Raw genomic sequence first — 21721 nt, 5'->3', positions numbered from 1 at the left:
AAAGAAACTCAACGAATGGCAAATTGATTTTCCAAATCGTCAAAGGTATATCTACATGACATTCAACTGTCAAGCGCAATTATTTTTATTAGAACATTGTAGAATCCGTTCATAGCTTTTGGGCTAACCAACTTTCCTAGCTGATTTTTGTATCGCATCGTTAGACAACACTTGAGCGACTTCACTTATATTCACTTACAATGTAAGTGAATGTATCTAATTTCCAGAGGCAAAGTTTTTTTACTGTGTGGGTGTATCTTAGATCTCGCAAGCATGATAAATTAATTTCAAGTCTAAGCTAATACAAATATTTTACTCTGCTTGATGCACACAGACGGTAATGGATAAGTTGAAAGCAAACGTATTTTCTACTACGAAACGCGTTCTGTTTTTCTGTATTTTCTATTAGGACGTGCAAACTTATGCTCCATTTCGTTAGAATAATTTCCAAAATGCCATTAACGTTCTCAGTTATCTAGCTCCAAGCACTTGCTTGCTCTTGATTGTATGGCGAAAATAATAACAACCATTCCTGTAGACCTTAATTTTATTTAATGTCATGCTTCATCCTGGTAAGTATAAAATCATCACCAGCGGCTCCTCGCTGCAGTAGCACGAAGTGCGTTTTCGAACTTGCGCGGCATAAGAGCCTAGACTATGTAGTCTAGGCTAAAGGTATGGGAAGTATTAAATGAGAAGCAAAAACGTCATAGACAGAATTCTGTAATTATTGGAAGGAAGTGTTTTTTGCAAGTACCACAGAACCATAACCTGGGCTCGTTCTAAATTTACAAACTTACTTAATAGCATTAATCAAATTTTCATCTCAAAAATTTCGATATTTTTATAAATATACTTCGTGATTGTCGAAACAGCGGTTTTAGCGGTTTTTAGCGAACACAACGACATGGTTTGACATGAGGATGAAGAGAACTTCCGCCTGAAGGTCTTCTATAGCAGCTATAATTGAAAGCATAGCAGCTGTAAGCATTGTCCGCAAACCTGTCTATATTGCGAGTGGGCTTAAATTAGGCCTGCGCGGAAGGCTTAAATATTTACGTTGAATTACGATATGAGCCGAAGAAGTATCTAGTTACTATTTATGACATCGCTATTGCTTAATATGAAGAGTATAGAGTTCGTGCGCAAGCCATGGAAATAACAGAAAAAATCAACGACATAGTAGCTAATCTTATTTTTCCACCCATGCAATTTTCGCCTGACGCAAGGAAGCGTTTCCACGAGATTTGGCTGATTACTTGTGAAAGGTACTCCTATTGCGCACTAACCTGGCCGATTGATTCTAGACTGGACTTTCCGTCTTGTTTGTATACGCATGTCGGTTTGTCGAAAATTAAAATGCATTTATTATTAGAGAAATTATTAGAAAATTATTAGAGAAAATGCAACAAGTTGTGCCCCATTGCTACTTTTGGGTCATCGATGCAGTTGGCCATATACTACCGTAATGTAGTAGGAACTTTTAGTCTCCCTTGGGTCAAAAGCCCTCGCCTTCCGTAAGTGCCCGATTTGTCCGACTTAATACGTATTACTCGTGTCTTTTATTTAGTGGGACCTATAAAAACGAAGCCCTCGCCTTGCTTAAGTGCCCGATTTGTCCGACTTAATACGTATTACTCGTGTCTTTTATTTAGTGGGACCTATAAAAACGAATCAGAATTGATCTCGATTGCCGATTCGTCACTGCAACAATTTACACTATATCTTTAGAAAGCGTTTTGCAGCAGGTTTGGGAGCAGAAGATTCATTATCAATGCCTGAGCAAGTCTCCTTCCCATAAAGAACAGCAAGAACTAATGCTGGGGGAGCTAGATCATCAAATGCAAAATGATATATTTCCGGGCAGGAAAACAAGCAGGGCTTCAGACGTGGGACATTCAAGGGATGCTTTATCCATCAGTTGTTATGAATGATGTAATCCGGTCGGGACCGCATTCCCTTCAAATATGTTTGTAAAGCTGTATACAAAGCTAAGCGAACAATATACCCAACGATTGAAAAGAAAGAGGAACGAGGATAGCTTTTCCGAAGTGGGACCTTCTACAATAACAGCTGCGTAGGTACCATAAGTTGATAAGCAGTTGTCAACCGAATGACCCTAGAAATTGTACGTAACTATATAGTAATATGTGAAACTAGCGGTCTTTAGCCGTCAACGTTAGCAAGCAAAACAGAGTTCATAGTGAGTGAACTCGACACAAACTCGTCCTACCTGTACCGGAAGAATATGCTGCTAAAGTTTCCGAGAGATAGCTTTCGACTTTTGCCATATTGCCAGTCATCATGCGGACATTTCATTCGATTCTGGTGTTGGCTAGTATGTGGTGTGACGTGATAAAAGCCAGTGGCGCTGCGCAGCCACTGGCTTTTATCACGTCATGGTATCTTTGTCTGCATAACGCCTATTGCGTAAAACCGTATCACTTCTGAGATACGCGTCTAGCCTCCCTTACCAGTCAACCTTTTTCCGTCGATACTTAGTTAACGACTGAATGCTTTTTTCTGATACTTACTTCGGCGCTGACGATCACGTGAAATGAGACTTCACGCCGTCATCGATACTGACGATTGGTTTGGTGTGGCCTGCCTCCTGCGACAATCTGGCCCACAACCGTCCTATTTTTTGCAACGCTGGTGACTCCTGCTTTTTCGATCTTTTTTTTTTTTTTGGAGGTTGAGGGCAAATGCATTATGCAGACCGGGCATAGGCAGGGCAAGTCTGCTCTAAGTCCGGTACTGTGGGACTCTCACCCACTAAACCCTGGACCCCTTTATCCGCTTGGGCCATGGCTCGGTATATTTTTGATATTACTTCGAAACCATGGCTTGCAGGAACGGTCATTTCATCTTCCTTCTCTTTGAGCCGTTCCAGTCCACCCTCCATTTTGGCCTTCCTCTTGAACATTTTCTCTAGCTCTCGAGGGAGGCCGTGCGCTCTGTAATACCTCTGGATGCGATTGTTTCGCGTTAGGCCCACGATTGTTTCGAGTGTGCCCTTCCACTATTCTCTTACGCCTCTTCCTTTCTAGTTGTTCTTTACTTTTTATCATTTCGTCGAAGAAGGCCGTGACCTTGGCCCAGTTCTTCTTATCCTTGATCATCATGTTCACCATTTCCTTAGTACTGTTCTTTGTTCTTACTTCTCTATGTACCTGTTTGTCTCTGACCACCTTTAATGCCTGGCAGTGGAGTAGGGTGTGTTCTACTCCATCTTCCATGCCCGCCTCACAGAGCACGCAGGTATCCACTTGCGCTTTGCCAATCTTCTTCATGTATGTCTGGAACTGTCCGTGTCCCGACAGAACTTGGCAGGAGTAATATGTTAATTCTCCCTGTTTGCTGCAATACCACTTTCTGACATCTGGTATTAGGTGTCGGGTCCAGCTGCCTGGAGATTCTCCTCCTCCATAAGTGCGTGGATTTTCCCATTGCTGCTGCCATTTATTCATTGTTTCCTCCCTTGCTTTTTCGATCCGGCTCTCCGACACCTTACCGATATCCACGTCTCGTAGTTCGCTGGCTGTTACCGATTTGGTGGGACGTATACTTCATCGATGCCACCAACTTGTGAACGAAATAATTATTGTTTGGTAACAGCAATATATCGGCGATGATGCAGAGCTTAACCTGCATCTGTCTGACTTTGGTCGTCCTGAAGCCTTCGTAAACAACTTATGATACAGTACGCCTACTCACATCAAACATCGCAATGGAAACAGGGGGCGATCGGAAAACTGCCTCGCTTAACTTCGAAGTCTGCATTCTTGTGTATTTTCTGTTCCATTGTGCTGAGATCTGGCTCTGCTTCCTCTGCATCTCCATATTAGTTTTAGATGAGGGTAACCCAAAAAGCGTAGAATTTTGTCGCTGATTTTTTTCCACTTTCTGCAAATAGTTGAGTGTCGTTCATAATGATGACAGCCTATGTATGTATCTGTATATCTATAGGCTCATAAATTGACGGGCTGTTTGTAGTAACGGCCATGCATTCATCTGCTACTTCTGGTATTGGACTAAAATCGATTTTAAAATTAATGTCAAATGTTATAAAAGATGGCATGCCTTTTAATGTTGGAGGATTTGAAAAAATGTATACCTAATATATACATATATATATATAAAATGTGTGTCTAATTACTCTACAAGACTTCACTAATATACGCGGTTATCGAGAATCTCAGATGTTTTTCTTATAAAATGGATAATTATTTTTAGACCAAATTTCATGTTAAGTGAATAACTGAGATTATACTAGTGTTTATGAAAATATTGTTAGACAACACAGTATTTGCGTTATTTTGGTACTCGATATTCTAAGATAAATGCTAACAGTACTTAGTAAATTTGGCTGCAGGAGACTAGATCCGATTCGTTTTTTACATCCCGTAACAGATAAACATACATTACGCCGAAGCTCAAATCGTTATTTTTGAATCACTGAAATTCGAGTGACTTTACACGAATAAAATATACTTGAAAAGAAATTCACTTGACTACCTGCGCCCCCGTATTTTTTGAGTAAAAATGCGGTTTCAAGTTTAGCAGGTACTTTTTTACACGAAAAAAATATTGCTGAATTTAAATAGAACATTGATTAAACATTTCAATGTTCCGTCAAACTTTGCTTTTTCCTATTCCACCGGATCTCCTTTGGATAACAAAGAAGCTAAATAGCCAATTAGTTCCTTTGCGACAGTTTCATGTATTTCAAAGTTTACATTTAAATAAACTTGTTATATTGAGTTAAACTACCCTGGAGGTCATGCGGGTTATGCTGAGATAGGGCTATATAGGCCATTGTACCTTGGGCATATATGAATCCGCTGTTGAGAAATAAGTATTCTCAGAAAACAATACAGTTGGGGTCCGTGTATAAGTGTTCGTATTTTCACGTTCACTGAATTACATATCGTTGTTGTCAACAACAATTTTAAAAAGAGATTTAACTGCTTTATTAGCATCATTGATTCCACAGGAACATATTTTCGACATATGCACCATATTGTAGAAAGTCGTGATCATGGCTTAAGTCGACGATTATGGCTATCGTTATTGTGGCTATAGAGATGTCAGTGTCACCTAGCTAGGTCTGAAGAACGGCGCGCACATTGCCATTAGATCTTCTTAATTCACAAGCTTGCCACCCAAAGTCCGGCCTCATGTTGCGTAACAGAACTTCATGTGGCCCTACAATAGATGACTCACCCGACCTGTCAATAAATGATTGAAGAGCATCGTCTCCTTAAGTTAGAACCACAGCTCTTTGTATAAAAAGCACTTCTTCACATTCGTTGGTGGGCCATATAAGTCCACTTCTTGCTATATGAACCAGGGACATAGATGTCTTCAATCAAAATTTTTTCGAAAATAATTTGTAGTGAGCTTATTTCGGCCATTGTGGCACGGGTTGTTTTCAGCGATAGCTTTAAGCAAATTGTTGCCTGTTAGCCTCGCCCTCTTCGAAATGAAGCATCCGAATGGGAATCATATGTATTGGTTTATTTTTAAACAACATATTATGGTATATGAGTATACTAGAATACATTGGAAATATGTTGCGAAATGATTACGAAAAATACCTTTATTTGAACTAAATCACGAGCTTTGCTTCAGTGCTTCAAGACCAATAACAATAACAGGAAGCTTACGTTAAACTACATAGGTTTATCTAAAAAACAACTCCCAGTTGCCCAAGTAATAAAGGTTTTAATCGACATAAGAATTATATATAGAGAGTTCGAACTCTCCTCTTTCAAATTAGATTTATCTTGACAGTCAGTCAACTTCGCTGCGACGTACTTAGGCTGGAAAAAACCGAGGTTGCCTAGGTACGTACTAACTGTTCCGCTGAGTGAGTTTTTTCGTAATTGCTAATAATATTCGTGAAAGTCACTGAAGATAATTCTGCGATAGAAAAAAAAGACCGTCGTCGTACGCGGTCTTTAAAATCTGCTCATGGTTACTTGGTGGAATACTGCCGTATGGATCAGAGGTGGCGGTGGGTTGGTGCACTGTTTTGGTGGAGTACTTATTTCCAAAGCACTTCTACTGCGTCTCGTTAAAGAATAACGCAATCTGCTGGCCGTCCCTTCGCAGCCAGTCAGCGTTGTTTTCAATGCATTCGAGGGTTTGATGTACTATGCGTTCGCCTCCTTCGATCGGGTGCTGAAATCGTATGTACGTCATCAGTTTGCGAACCTTCGATTAATTAATTTAACAAACTGCAACTTTTGCTAGCTAGAACAACAAACGATCTGCACAGGTATACAGAGAAACAGATTAAACAGTAAACATTGATTATATTTAATTTTGTGTAACGTTTACCAACTGAGCTCATTTTATATGTTCTTTAAATGCATTTTCCTCATATTGCAGGAACCGTTTTATTTTCCTTCGCTTTTTTAAAACCGCAGGACATATATTATTCACCATTATTACATAGTATTCGATCATGCAGGTTGCAATGAAAGACGAATCAACTACTGGCTATTTTCGGTTAAGCATTAGCAATAGCTTACAATGCTCCGTTGCTAGTGTCTGTGCTACTAACCTTTTGAAAGAAAACCTGAAACTCCTTTGCTTTCTCTAGCGAGTGGAAGTTTTCTCCTACCCATGAAATTATAATGTGGAACAGCGATCCCGAATTGTACATTTTCTTATACCTAGGAAACGATCACGATATTGTTAGAGATAGATACACTTTATTGCTTATTCTGAATAACCCAAACCTTTAAGTTACCTAAGGTCCTTTAGGCGGTGTGCCGATAGATACACGGTTGCAGAGTGCTTATAGAAGATCAAAATGAAGTCAGTAATCTATCTCAAATAGCAATTAAATATATGATATACGAAAGATGACAGCACTTGGTTTATACCATTTATGAAAAGATAATTTTAAGTGATCACCTCATTACAATAATCGAACCCGCATAGCTGACATGAGTTACTCACTTTTCAAAGTTAGCGTTAAAGTGTGCCCAGGCAAGTTCTCTTCCAAGCGAGTGACCGGCTACTGATCCTATGACAAAGGGAAGGTCCTGACTGCGTACGGCATCGGAATCGGCATACTCTAAGGTCTATAAGAGATAAGTAAATATAGAAATATTTTACAAGACAACGCTGAGACCATTAGCCAAAAAAAGAACTAGCCGTATATACTCTCTGATGTTTTCCTTACATGTATAGTTTGACTACCATTATAGAAACAAACAAACAGTGACGAGGTGAATATAAGACTTAAATAAACTCTGTCGCGTATTCTTTGGCTATAACAATTCCGATCAATTTTATGATACATTTCTAAAAAATCTACCTAAAAAGTTAATTCCTAGTCACACTTACCTTCAATAACAAATCCTTGCTTCGAGCAAACCCAAATGATGTTTGGATCCTGACGATTTCCTCTTGTAAATCAGTGGTCTTCACCAGCTTCATAAGCTCATCCCATAAAGCAGGCTGTTTATGGGCCTCCATAGCAACAGCTTTATACACAGCTTTTCGCACATCGGCTGGAATAGTACCCGATCCGGCTATATAATTATCAAATCGCCGTCGGGCTTCCGCAAGCACACTCTCGTCACCTAAAGTCACTAGCGCGTTCACCAGTTGCGTACGCAAGATTGCATCCGATGGCTCTATCGTTTAACAGAAACAATACGGTCGGTAGTCAGAGAACACCAATTAAAACGACGTTTTAGTGCGTTCATTGCATTGTAACGCTATGCAGACCAACTACCACCCTTTTTTTTTTTTAAAGAATTATTGTCGCCCACCGAGCCATTCAGAATAGTATCCTGTAGACGTATAAAGATTCTCAAAAACTTGCCGCGGCAGTTGTTCCCGCTGGCATTAATCGAAAAAGATAAGACGCTTGAATTGTACTATAATAATAATAATAATAACGATAATTATATTAGTATTACTGTCTAATCAGTATAGAAAAACAAACAGGTTAATATGTGTACGTACTCTCGTCTGGTTTAATATCCCATCCAAGCTTTTGAAATATTCCCGATAACAGCTGTCGCGCGAAACAACTCAGCTTTTCGTGAAGTACCGGCTGATCATCCAGAAGCTGTGCAAGTTCGAGAAGGAAGTCTATGATTGATTCCAAGACGGACAATTCGGTTTCGTTACTATACGCCTGCGTCAATATGAGAAGTTCCTTCGTTGACGCATAACCGGCCTTCACCTAAAAACACCAGAGGGTGAAAACAGTAGCAAAGCAAGTAATCAGAATAGCTCAATTATATGGGAACCAGTAGATTTTTTCGACATCGACATTTGCATTGCTCAAGCGTTACCTGACAATACGTTACAGATAAGACGTTTAATCTATAAATTGTCATAACGTTTTTCAGTGGTGTCAAGTGCAAACTAACAAGGATCGTGTATAATATAAACGTGTGATAGGATGGCATAGCGGTAACCTGGACGCCTAGTGATCTGGTCGATCAGGTACAGAACCGTGTAAAATGATAACTTTTTGGGTACTCTTCCTGATTATTTACTCCTTTTTTTTCCGTCAAACATTAAAGCTTTGAAGAGAAGCGGAACAAGAATATTAGAAAGAAATGAATCTAATCTACGCTGTGATGAATTTATTCTTCGCTACATATCGAATCATATCAGTCCATGTATGGTCCCATACCGATGTCCCAGTGGCATAGTTTCTTGATGATTGATTGTGCATAGAGTTTCTGGCAGCGCTAATCACGAGCAATTAGCTAAATCAACAAGCTACACTCAAGACCACATATAACTATTCTATTGCTAGATACTGCTGAGATTTCTGGATACTAGAATTTTCAGTTTTTGCTCGAGAACACGTACGAGGGCAAAGAGATCTGAGTGTAAGGTGTACCGATCAACTGCAGATAGGCTCTTATCACGGATCGATGGCATCAGGGCGTCAAGCATTGGCTGATCGTAGTGGACGCGAAATACACCAAAAGCTCCGTAGTTAACCTGTTTAAAAACCAACAAAGGCCGCCCATAAAGTTATTCGTCGCTCCTCCACGCTATGTGATGGATCATGATGCTCAGTGATTTGGGAAATTGTTACAAAAGGATTAGAAATTCGTAAGTGAAGGAAAAACATTCAGTGAAACTGAGTGTTTTTATGGCACTGAATTCGTCTTTTTTATGAACGGTGCGCGTATCACATGGACTTCCGCACTTTATCGAACTACAACGCAGTTTTGCACTAGGAAAATTCATAGTAATCAACAGATACATATGCCGAAATGTGACATGGCTCACATGTATCCACGCAGCGTTGGCGCCATCTTTGATTTCAATTTCTTGTTCAGGAGAATCCAGCAATACTGTTGTCGTCTCAAGTCCAGCCGCACCAATCACAAGTGGGACCTGTGAATCACATTACCGAGTGTAATGTACAAATTTGCCTGATTCGCTCTTCTGAACTAATACTTAACGGGAACATCGAACATTAAAACAGACTTAGAAATATTTGTTTGGTATGATTTGACTATTTCAACATTATTTTATATTAAACATTTCAGAGAATTTGTAGCCCTTTACGAATCATAATGATTCGAACCGATATCCTTGAATCGCTAATCCCTGAACTGAAAACTTTTTTAAACTTTAGAACTATTTTTACGTTACATACCTTCCATTGTGGCTGGGGGCTTTTAGCGGATTTCTCGGCAGTTGCATAAAATTTCCTTTGCTTAATCTCCAGGATACGATTGGTACCGGATTCACGTGACTTCACCTATGTCAGCCATAAAACTAGAGGTAAGATCAGACGATACGAACTTTTAATAGTAAAAATTTCCCAATGGAGTCAGAGGACTGTCTAATCTTCTCCTACGCTAATATAAATTCGAGCTAATCAAGCGAGCCTAAAACCGACATGGCCTTTTCAGGACATAACGTTGCACTATGAATTAACGACAAAACGTAAAGGACCTACCGACAGAACAGGAAATCCCATTTGCTTAATCCAAGAATCCATCAGATCGTTAATATTCTGACCGCTTTTCTCGCTAATAGCTGCCCACAGATCCTCTGTTGTAGTGTTACCGTAGGCGTGTCGCGTCATGTACAGTTGCAGGCCGCTGCGGAAGGTCTGTCACGGGCATAATTATTATAAAGAAAAAATTGCATAATCATAAGAAAAAAAACAGGGATTTTGAGGACCCATGTGTAGTAACAAAATCGCGGTATTATTTGTCATACACTGTATTCGTGGTGGATATTTCAACAGCTCTAAGCAGAGGTTGAGTAGAACTTAAAGCAAGTTCAAATAGTACTTTAAAGATTTCAACCTAAGTTTATTTTCTGTAAGTTAGTCTTTCACATAAGTTGTCCTTGTTTACATTGAAATACAGAAAGTTTAGAGGAAGCTTCTTGCTTATTATATAATGATTAAGCTTTAGTTGTTCTCCCATAGGGTTGTGGAGATTTCCGAACGCACTGTTATTGAGGACATAAATAACGTTTCCAGGTTCGGCTTTAAATATTCATGCATACTTTTCGCAATTAATGAAGAATCGCAGTAGATCTGACCGTTGATGGTGACTTAGTTCACTGATGATCATCGTACCTTACTCTGAAGATCAAACACTAACCTCTTTGCCAAGATAGTTACAAAGCATTGCTATAACAGAGGCTCCCTTTTGGTAGCAAATTGCATCGAAAATTTCTTCTACTTCATGGGGGTGGTGAACTTCCACTTCAATCGGATGAGAACTATCCAAAGCATCCAGCTGCAAATATTTTATTGTATCTGTTAAGTTTTTCTTTCTAATTGTTTACCGCTCGGCTATATTCAAACAAAAATGTACATTCAAGCCTACTTATTACTATGTGACGATTATGATTTAATAACATTGACTCGAAACTACGCAAACAGCAATCATCTATTTTTTTTGAAAGAAACCCTTACCTTAAGGGCAGGATGAATTACAGTAGACGGGAACTGCGTCATGATGTCGAACTCTGGCGCAAACACCGATGCAGAATACATCTGCATAAATTTAGCGAAACCTTCGTTTAACCAGAACGAAGTCCACCATTCCTGAAAATTTTCCAATGAGTACAAGGTCTAGATGGTGTTGTGCGGCACAGGGGCTATCGGTAACAAATCGTTATCTTTGGAAGTTATTACAATCAAGATCTGAGCATTTTTTGGGCACATCTGTATTTCAAATTTGGTGATACTGAAGCCACAAAATACGCGTTGATTTTTCTATGCTCCACAACTACATTTGCCGAAATAATAAGTAACTACTTTCCAACCCTTAATACATGCTCAAACATAAAGAGTCTTAATATATTAGCGGATAATTGGAACAGTGTGAGATACGCGAACACAGCACAATGTACAGGTTCCGTTGTATTTAGTTCATATCCATACTTTGAATATCGTAATAAGGCTAGCACAAAATAATCTTTATGCTTGTTGTGACCTATCCCTATAATTGATTTTAGAATAAATTCACCCATACTTCTACCTACGCTACCACAACGAGATGTTGATACTTTACCTATGAACGTATTACGTTTTGGATAATGGCATAACACACAAAATCCCGATCACTGTCAACATTAAAACAGCTCGAGGCCCAGTTGTCACTTAGTATTTACTCAACGATTAATTTTACTAGGGGCAAAGAGGAAGCAAAAGGTAGTTAACTTTTAATTATCATTTTGGCCTACGTATTACCGAAGGAGCTAAGCCCTTTTGATCTCAGATAATGTATCTTGGCAACCCTTGATAGATTCAAGCCGATAGAACTGAATTTATCCTTGATTAAGCAAAACTGCGTTTTATATTGACATAGTCGGATGTCCAGTACTGAACCACTCCGTCTACTCTGCGCAAACGGAATAAAAATCAGGGGAGCACAGAGGCTTGATAAGGTGACCATTAATGGAGCACGCAAGAATGTGTAAAAGACGACTAATTGAGGTTCTGGGAGACTTCACTATAAATTTAACCATAGATGTCACTATCATTTTTCTCAAGTATTTTCCAAGAATCTGTATATAATCGTACAGATATATAATCGAGATCGGCCAAACAGCCTGACTGCTCACCATTGTGACGAGGTTTCCAAACCACTGATGCGCCACCTCATGAGCAACTGTCATTATAATTCGCATTTTTGAATATGTGCTTGTATTAGCTGGATCCACCAGGATGCGTGTCTCCCTGTAGGCAAAAATTATTTTTTATTTGCACCGTTAGTATTGTTCCTATGAAACTGCAGCAATATATTCCGCGATGTCGCGTTTAAGTGTGTTTTATAACATAATATATTGTCCATTCACATAGGGTTTAACGAATTTGTTTTCTCGGTCAATAACACGGAAAGTATTTACACTAGGTTCGTTGTACCTATACGTGATCAAGCCCCAGTTTTCCATGGCCCCCATGGAGAAGTCCGAAATGGCAATGCAGTCGCATTTGCTTAAAGGATACGGAGTCTGGAATACAGAGCGTTTTTAAACGAGAAGTTAACCAAAATTACTCGTATATATACTTTCAATGGGCTTATATATTAAAAGCTTCGAGATGGCTTTCGTTTCGTCGACACGTAGATCTTATTTCTGAGCTGATCATATTTCAAGCAAAGCTTGAAGTGTAATTTTTTTATGGTAAACGTTATACAAAACCGCAGTCGCAAGTCGAAAAGAATTTGTTCACTTATTACTATAGAACTGCAATATTAAGCAACTACTTTTTTAACTATTCCGGATTCTAAAATTTTTCGAAATAAGCATTTCTTTTTATCGATAATTGAAATTGATTGATGATTGAAATTTCTTGAATTACCCACGGATCCAGAAAACATACTAGAGATCTCGGAACTTTATATATCTCTGCATCCATCGATTTTCAGTAAGTACCTTGAAGTAATCTTCGTAGAAGTCGAACGATTTAATAGTGTAGTCCAATGCAAATCGACCTTGCTCCTTTTTACCAGGAGGAGTGTAAACACGAATTCGGATTTTTCGCGCGCTAAATCCTTCGACATAGTCGTAATCACCCACAACAACTGCATTTGAAAATATGACAGAGAGAACAGAGGCATGGGAAAGACGTTGTAGAATTATAAGCGAATAAAACACCGTTCTTCGCTTTGTAACTATCGACCATTACTTGGAATCAAATTGCTAAGGACATAGAATTTACTTAAGAATAAATAATTGCGGTGCAGCTCCAGAAATCATTTAGAGTGTCAAAGACCTGTGTTATTAACCATTTGATAGACAATATTTCCTTATCCAGATGCCTTTTTAACGGAAACCAAGTAAACAACAAAATGATTTTTTTGTCTCTATGTTTTTAACTATCTTATTGTTAAAAAGCCTTTTCAAATCATCCGCAATAGGAAGTAAATTCAGAGGCACAGTGGAAATCTGTGAATTAATATTAAGTAAATGTAGCTAACGTAACTTTGTTCCTACATATATGCTAACAATTTTTGTAAACACTCACCACAAAGAAGGTAAGTGCTCATCCTGGGTGTAGGTTCAAATCGCGTCTCTATCCAGCCAGACTCGGTGGCGTCTTTTTCTTCCACGGGGGAAGTATTAGACAATACGAGAAATCCTTTTTTTGTGATTAAGGTCATCTCGAAAGTTGCCTTTAACGCCGGCTCATCCCAACAAGGAAACATACGTCGGCAATCACTCGGCTAATGTTTCAAAGGAACCGATCACAAGTATTGTTTCAAAATAATGGTGAAAATTTACAAATCAAATCTCCTCGCTTTTACAAAATGAAATTCGGGATCCAATAAAGAAATTGAACAACGTCAGAGGATAATTCTCTTCTGCCTACAAACGCTGAAAGAAATAGAAGGTCTGTCGCGCCTGCGTTGCTTTATTACTCAGCTTTGTCATTTCATAGACGTCTTTGACAAGTACCTAAGGTTATTACACAAACATAAATAGATACGTGGATAGCAATGGATCCCTATGACATACTTCGAAGTGGGTGGAAGCAGAGTAGACATCCTCGCCTTTTGCATTCTTGCTTTTACAGCGATATAGGCCGCGAAGTTTATCATTCAAGCTGCCCGCGAACGCGTACCGCAAGACATTTGCACCTAAAGATGATACAACCGGTAAAGTTTAGCGTAAATACGAAATAACAAATTGATCCAATGTGTGATCGATCTCAAAAACAGCGTAGATTTCCAAATTAATTTAAGGCATGTATTTGATATCTCTAGAATTCGTTAATGTAAGTTAAAAAAATAAAAACTTTATATCTTTTGGATATAGAACACAAGTAACAGCAATGAAAACGTTATCAGATGTTCATTAAGTGTTTTCGGGACTGCATCTATATACGGCAGCCTGCTAGCCTATACTTTTTCGTCGCCGCTCATTTTGCTTCAAAGCGAGCCACACGCCCAGATGGAGTGAATCTCCCCGAGCCACGTCAAACCACCACAATTAATCATTGAGCCGTTATTTGTTCCATTTTCTTTCGAAAAATCGCTTACCCTTTGGTACTAGTTCGTCCATAACGAATTCAACGCGATCCTCATCTTTGAGTTCCTTGATCTCTTTAGCAGCAATCTTGCTCTCACCACTTTGCAGTTCGACCCCGCTAACATTTAGCTCAATACTATCAAGCAGAATCGATGCGCAAGGCTCGTTTACCTACGCAGAATGTACAGGATCGAGTTCAGTTGAAAAATAGGACCAGTCATTTAAAGGAAGAACTCCTCGTTTAGCAACAGCGTAAGTTCTTATCATATCAGGCCTATAACAGCCAACCTACTCCTCTCATTCTGATTTTAAATGAATATCTTTTAAGTTCGCGGTAGACTTCGGCTAAATAATTGGCTATTGGTTATGGACTGAATATAAACATGCCGCCGCCGAGGACCGATGTAAATAAAGCTATTAAAAATTAAGGCAAAAATTATCGGAGGGAACCGCTAACAAATTGTAGTACATGTTATACATTAAGGGTATTTCAAGGAATTTGTCCTGTCAGGGCCATATAAGCCAAAACAAAAAATATTAGCGGACAAGATGAATTTTACTCCGTGATTTTATTACCGGTGTAATACGCAAGCAGTTTAATAATTTTATTAGCGCTATGACAGAAGCATCCTGCTGCTAATCTGCAATTAGTTTTATGGCGAATTACTGAAGTAAGCATTTCTCAAGCAAAAAGTGTGAGGTTTAATGACATATGCCGCTTTATGTCAATTGTTTAATGTTGGAAATACAGATGTTAAACGATTTAATTATAATCAGCATCACAAATATTCTTCATGTGTTAGATTTATCGTGGAGCATCCCTAAATCGCTTACCTTTATGTTGGCTTCAACTGTACCGTCGAATTTACAGAGCTCGATATCAATTTTCAATGAGATCTTATAATGTTCTGGAAGAATATTCGTCCCGAGTCGCCTAAATTCTTTTTTGCCTGTTTGAGTCATTTTGCCTGTCTGTAAACAACACTTTGCAAAAATATAAGAAATATTTCGTTAACATGTTTAGAGTACGCTTTTAATCGAACAAATGCTGGAGAGTAAACGATATTACACTGAAATCAAAACTGAACACAAATTATGTGTGAGCGGATTTTAAGGTGATAAGATAAAATAGATAGCACAAATTACTCTGCCAAAAGACGGGCGCGTTGTAATGCCTGCGCCATTTAATCATTTCCTTTGCCTCGACAAGGTTACAAACCGAGACTACAAATTTAGAGTGTTAATTACCACACAGACAATACTCTTCTAGTTTTTGAATATTCAATTCGCGAAAATATCACATAATTAATGAACAAGTACGGCCATCAATAAACATATCTTGAAAAGCTTTCCAAACGATCTGTGAGTGCCATTATTTATGTTCATTTTTAGCAAAATGTATTGCACATTTTTAAGAAATCCTTGTTCAACTAAAGATAAAAATCAAGCTTAAGGAAACAAAATAGCAGCTCCTATTTTTGAAATTCGAGCGAGACGCATTTTTCTAAATAAATAAAAAAGTACTAGCCTTGTTAGGTTGTTTGTAGTACACGAATATGAGACCCTCACGGCTGCACAGTCATCTGCTTTATAGCATCAGCACTGATATTCCAGCTTTTTTAGGACTCCGAAAGCATACACGAGGGTGGCAATGCCGGGCGGTTTTGAAACACCGTTCAGCTACCTAATCAAAACAGACGCGCCCATAACGAAGGGAACCCGGAAGCTACGGATATTATATGTACACAGTTCCGTGTGCGTTGGGATCTACCTTTAATTCTATTAAATAGCCATCATAGTGAACGAATCTCAACTTGCCAACAATACTCGCTATAGTTTTTGTATAGAAAAACTCTGAAACTTATCGTGCAAAAAAATTAAAAATTAAAACGACGTTACCTTAGGCACGGGCCAGTTTTTGTTAGTATGTATAGATATAAATGAATTAATCACGGATTCATTGAAGCCAAATAGAATCCCCGCCAAATAAAGAGGTTAAACATTTTAAAATTCTTTTTTACTTCTACTAGCATTTTGCAGGACTAACATCGTTCTCTATATATACCCCATATATTTTCCTATGTGCATATGTAGTTTCTTTTATATATTGCCCAAATCGAGTGCTTGCTTATGATTTTTTTTAGATAAATGATACAATAATATGGGGGAGACGGGTTTAAACAATATGTAAAAAAACGTACAATAGGGAGCGAATTGAAAGTTCAAATTACGATATATTTTCGCAAAAAAACTATGTAGTTATAAATGCCTTCAAGTCTTCGTCAATGTTGCGCTCATCACATCTGTCTAGTACTGTCGATGCCAAAAAAGCTGTTTTAGACCTTTGCTGGGCTATTAGGTAGGTGAATCATTGATACCCTAGTTGAGCGTATAATTTTCGTCAATGGGCCATTGTCCGCTATCTTAAGTACGCTCAATTCCACCACCATGTTTTCTGTCTGGTCAAATAACTAATCAGAAAAATTTTCAACAAAGTGTGAAAAAGGTATGACTAATAGTTATAATTAAAATTAAGAGCTTGAGTGAAATGGTTGTGCAGTGTAATATTGAATACAAACTAAGCGACAATTTAGCAAAACCGTTTTCGTGTTAGCAACTGATTAACATTTATCAGTATAAACAATTCGATATACGTTTCTGTGTACTTCAATAAAGAAAATGTCAGTGTTCTCTTAGATTGCTGCTTACGGGCGTATCAATGTCGATTAAAAAAAAGAGCAAAGTTAATGTTGACTTTGTTTTTTTTGACTTTGAAAGAAACGAAACTTCGGCCAGAAAAAACCGAAGTTTTTTTTACAAAGTTGTTTGCCTGGTAGGAAAGCTCAAAACAGGAAAGCTCCGTCTATGGAATCCAAAGGAAATAAGCAGCCACATTACCTCAGTAACGCAGTCGTGCTATAGAGACCGCGCACACAGTAATGATGCCGTCGAAACGTTTATTTTTGTGGTGGAAAGGTTTATTTACACCGAGCGTAAAGCAAAGGGGAGATTTGATTCTGTTGTAGAAAATCACCTTATTTCTGCTTCATGTTGGCTTTATGCCAGTCTCTTACCGGCCTATGCTTTACATTACAGAAAGGTTGTCAGTTACCTGTAGCTGCTAGTGCATAATACTTAAACATCGATCAATATCAACTATTAGGCATGCGGTAACTTAATGTTACTGCTAGCCCTCTGCGTGTTTGTTGATTTTAGCTATCGGACGCATATTCATCCAAGTTATCGATCTTTGTATATGATGATTAGTCTAAAATGATGAGGTTAGATGAGAAGTATATATTCAGGATCACAGCGGTCGAAATGAAGCGCTATGACTCGTTTGTCTTGGAAACTGTTTCAAAAGACGCCGAATTGGCGACGAATAAAAGTCTTTAGTCATTTTGTGTTTACGCGTAGATGATGACAACTGAAGTAATTACAGTTTGTAGCATAGCAGAATTTTCCATCAACCCGGTGCTTCAGGCTGTGTCATGGTTTTAAGCAAGTTACCACATGTGAAGAATCGCTGCAGAATTATTCAGTGCAATATTTTCAATTAAATTCGAATAAACTTCATTCGAAAATACAAGCTACAAAGCCGTATCAGTTTCAAAAGACTGATATCAACAATGACTGTCTCATTTAACATAACTAATATATAGAAACAAAGAAATCGGACTTTACGCCGAGGATGCGTACCTTGATGTATGCATCAAACAACGAATTTGAAGCATAAATCATTGTGAAACAGTAACAATTCCATGCTCATTGAAAAGTCTTAACGTAAAGCGAACTTTGCTGGTTCAAACATAGTGCGAATGCCATGTTGGCCCGCTGATGCCATATTTAAACGCTTAAAAATGTCTTGCTTCAAACCGCAATAGCGTGCGTAGATTAAGCAGGGATCTTTTAAGGTGAGAAAGTATATGTTGGGAAAAACTCTTAGGTCGAACACCAGATAGCATCGCATTGTAAAACTAGCATTTTGGGCGTAATTTAAGGAAATTATTAGCCCATAATAATCTTCGTCCAAATGTTAAGTAGATTGAGTTTCTTAATAGGTTGGAGAAGCATTGAATATTTTTAGGGAAGACATGTTCCGTATCAGAAATGTGTACAGAGAAGCACACTGTATAATTGATATATTCAACGCTAGCCAGTTCATTCTCAAAGTTGCAGATGTCCCATCTGCATCAGGAAAAGATCTGCGAGTCTGGTTTACGAAAGTAAGTTGGTCAGCAAAACAAACCGCGTGCAGTCTTCTTTCATAGGACTCGATGTCAAAGAGCCTTTATACGAAAGAGAATAGAAATTTGTCCAGAACTCAACCTGAAGGGTTGTTCTACTTGATAAGGCCATCTCTAAATTTCTGAAATCAACGAACTATATACAAACAGTAACTAATGCAAAGAATAATTCGCTTTTATATAGTGTTATAATTTTTCGAAATAACCTGCTGGTTTTCTCGTTCTTGTTTCCGTTTTTACGTCTAAAACATTTTGTAAATTGTATTTTTGCAACCTAAATTTGACTGACATATCTATCCTAATAAAAGAGTCGTAATCACTAAGTTTGGAAGAGATGTTGTTAATGTGGCTTTTCGCATGGCACCTTATTCTTTTAAAAGGATGAAGTTTGTGCGTTTGTAAAAGCGTCCGACCAATCATGAAAGCTTCTGCAACGGTTCTGGCCATTTCTAGAGAATTAGCTTGTCTCGACAAAAAAAAAATAGGATGAAAGCAACAGGAGAAAGGCAAAAGGCTTATGCTAAAAAATCAGGGGCCTACTCTAAAATTGACTTTAAAGCTGCTGAGCTTTTTTATCAGCACAAGTCAAACGCCTTGAGTGCTTAGTGACTCCCTGTTTGCCTTAAGGTAAACGGAAAGGGCGCTGGGAATTAAATACAAGGATCACCTCCACTTGGGTCTAATATAATAACAGTAATAAGGTAGTATCAAATCTTGCTACTTGGGACAGAAATCGAACTCAAGGCAATTTAAGCTGCAATTTGCTAGCTGATATTATCTTTTTGCTCCCAACTGGAACTCGTATTTAGAGCGAATCTTCGTAGGAAAAGGGACTATAGCAAGGAAACTGGAATTTAAAAGAGGAAAAAAATAAATAAAGTGGAAATCAGCCACAAAATGATGAATGGCGCTTCAGGACTGCATCGCTTATCGGAGCGATGTCATTAAGGGCGGAAGTGATCGAATAGTATCGATGCTCATTGAAAGCAGCGGCTAGACCAAAATAATAAATTAAAAAAAGGACCATTTCATTTAGCGGCAATGTTGACTGCCTCGCAGTAACAGCCTTTTTTCTCGACTCCGAAGCACTTTTTGGTCATTTAAGGGGAACCAGTAGCTTGGCTCTCAGCTTGCGCGGGATTGCGGTCTCTTCCCAAAAACTTTGGTGGGATTTATGCGTAAGTCATCTAATATGTAACGGAATTGTGTACTCAGCATTCGAAATGAGGACAGAAAAAGTGTGGTGATCATTTGGAATTATGCGCGCCCTTGGAAAACTTTTCAGTATTATTTTTTGGGTTGGTTGCCGTGAAGTCTATAAAACGCAGAGTTCGCGACTGGGAAATAAATGCCTTTGTTAGCATTTATATATTATATTGTGGATCAAACGTTGTGCCGCAATGTCGCTTGCTAAAAAAATCTGTGAAAATACTTCAGATCTGCAAAGAATTGACTAAAATTGATTTTAGGAAGCATTCACCCAGACCTCTCAAAACAAAACGGAGCTCATCATTCTGTTCTGAAATTGAACGAAGCGCACCATAATCAACTAGACTGATATACCTTTTCTACTACGTCTTTAGTCGGTGAATGTTTCGACGCTTTTGGGAAAGATTATGCTAATTTTTAGAAAGGTTAGAAATGTAAAAATCAATAGTATGCAGGAATCATTCTTCTTAATGTGGCGAGTAAAAATTTCGGTAAGCAGTAACGAAAGTTAACTGTCCACTCAGACAGCAATATTTTTATTACAATCGTTCTCCCATAAGGCAAAATTATTTTAAGCAGTGTTTTCTTTTCTAATAAACGCTGCGCGAAATTGCAGACTATAGGAATATATAGAATACAAAGATTCCTATGTTGAAGATTGAACCGTATTGCTGCTTAGTTTATCAGGCGCGAGCATACAAACGATCGATGCCGTGACCGCCTGGCTGAACAAATGCTTTTAGATTACAGGAAACAACACACGTAGATCTAAGAGAAGCTGAAATAAAAACCTACTATAAAAACAAAGTATACAGAATCATTTGCGAAAACCTAGACTTCACCAAACAAAAGAGTTCTCAAACTTGTTAGTTAGTAAATGCTTGCTCTGCCTGTGCTTCGTCGTCTCTTGAATCATAGCATGCGAAAAATCTCTACAGAACTATTATTAAGTTAATTTCTATTCCGTGTGAGTACTCTCCGCATGATGTGTGATATAACAATACTATCGAATCTCTTGAATACAAGGTGAACCTTTACGCCTTCCACACTTGCCACCAGCAGTGGGCCGGAACGAAGCCTAAAGCAGACGCAAATGTTTTCAAATACCATAGTCAAAAGTACAGTTGAGCCCCTCAATAAAGCCTTTTTTTCAAGTGAATATAATTAAAAGGTTCACACCATCTTGCACACAGTAACTGTATATTCAACATTGCGAACACATGTATCGTAAAGCATATCATTTTGTCGCAGGTTTCTTAAACAGTATTTATTCATATTTGTTTCATCGATTCATTCTGCGTACACGTTTCATAGAGGGAAAAGCGAGCGCTGGGTACTTGTCTGGCAGTAACCTCACTTGTTTGACAACAGCTATACATATAAATTGTGTACAAAAGTGCATAGCAGGCCGTAGCGGGATTAGACGGCATTATCACTTAAGACCCACTTGTATTTTAACATCGGTTTGGTAAAGCCATCCTGTAGTCTAGTAATTAACTTCATACACCTCCAAGAAATTGAATTCACAGGTTTCATTCAGTCTAGCTTAAAGAGAACTAAAAGTGTAAAACAACAGATAAAATAATCAAGTACTGTATTTCTGACTTTTTCCTAAGCTAGCTTTTCGTAACTTTAGTATATAATATAACTTTAATACTATCCACACAAAAAATAACAAAGTTTTTCGTTAAACTGACTAAACGAAGACGAATAACGCATTCATTGGCATTGTACCTAACTACAGTATTAATTGAGAACGAATGGAG

The 21721-nt window shown here is 38.3% G+C and overlaps 1 protein-coding gene across 1 annotated transcript; it reads right to left on the bottom strand.

The window, feature by feature from the left end:
• Positions 1-5499: 5499 nt before the first annotated feature.
• LOC111272680 (puromycin-sensitive aminopeptidase) lies at positions 5500-15483 on the bottom strand. The gene is made up of 18 exons (XM_022854258.2): positions 15334-15483; positions 14511-14670; positions 13987-14108; positions 13496-13694; positions 12904-13052; positions 12392-12480; positions 12091-12205; positions 10937-11068; positions 10620-10757; positions 9962-10117; positions 9656-9760; positions 9283-9390; positions 8854-8988; positions 7990-8212; positions 7363-7655; positions 6973-7097; positions 6572-6683; positions 5500-6186 (listed from the first exon to the last, which is right to left on the bottom strand). Exons 1-18 carry the CDS (start codon positions 15460-15462, stop codon positions 6067-6069), a joined length of 2610 nt encoding a protein of 869 aa, XP_022709993.1. The 5' UTR covers positions 15463-15483; the 3' UTR covers positions 5500-6066.
• Between the last annotated feature and the right edge of the window lie 6238 nt (positions 15484-21721).

The sequence above is a fragment of the Varroa jacobsoni genome, unplaced genomic scaffold, assembly GCF_002532875.2.
Source record: "Varroa jacobsoni isolate VJ856 unplaced genomic scaffold, vjacob_1.0 contig02980, whole genome shotgun sequence".
In the NCBI taxonomy this organism is placed as follows: domain Eukaryota; kingdom Metazoa; phylum Arthropoda; class Arachnida; order Mesostigmata; family Varroidae; genus Varroa; species Varroa jacobsoni.
The sequence above is the reverse complement of the archived record's forward strand: the minus strand, read 5'-3'. Positions and strand labels throughout refer to the sequence as shown.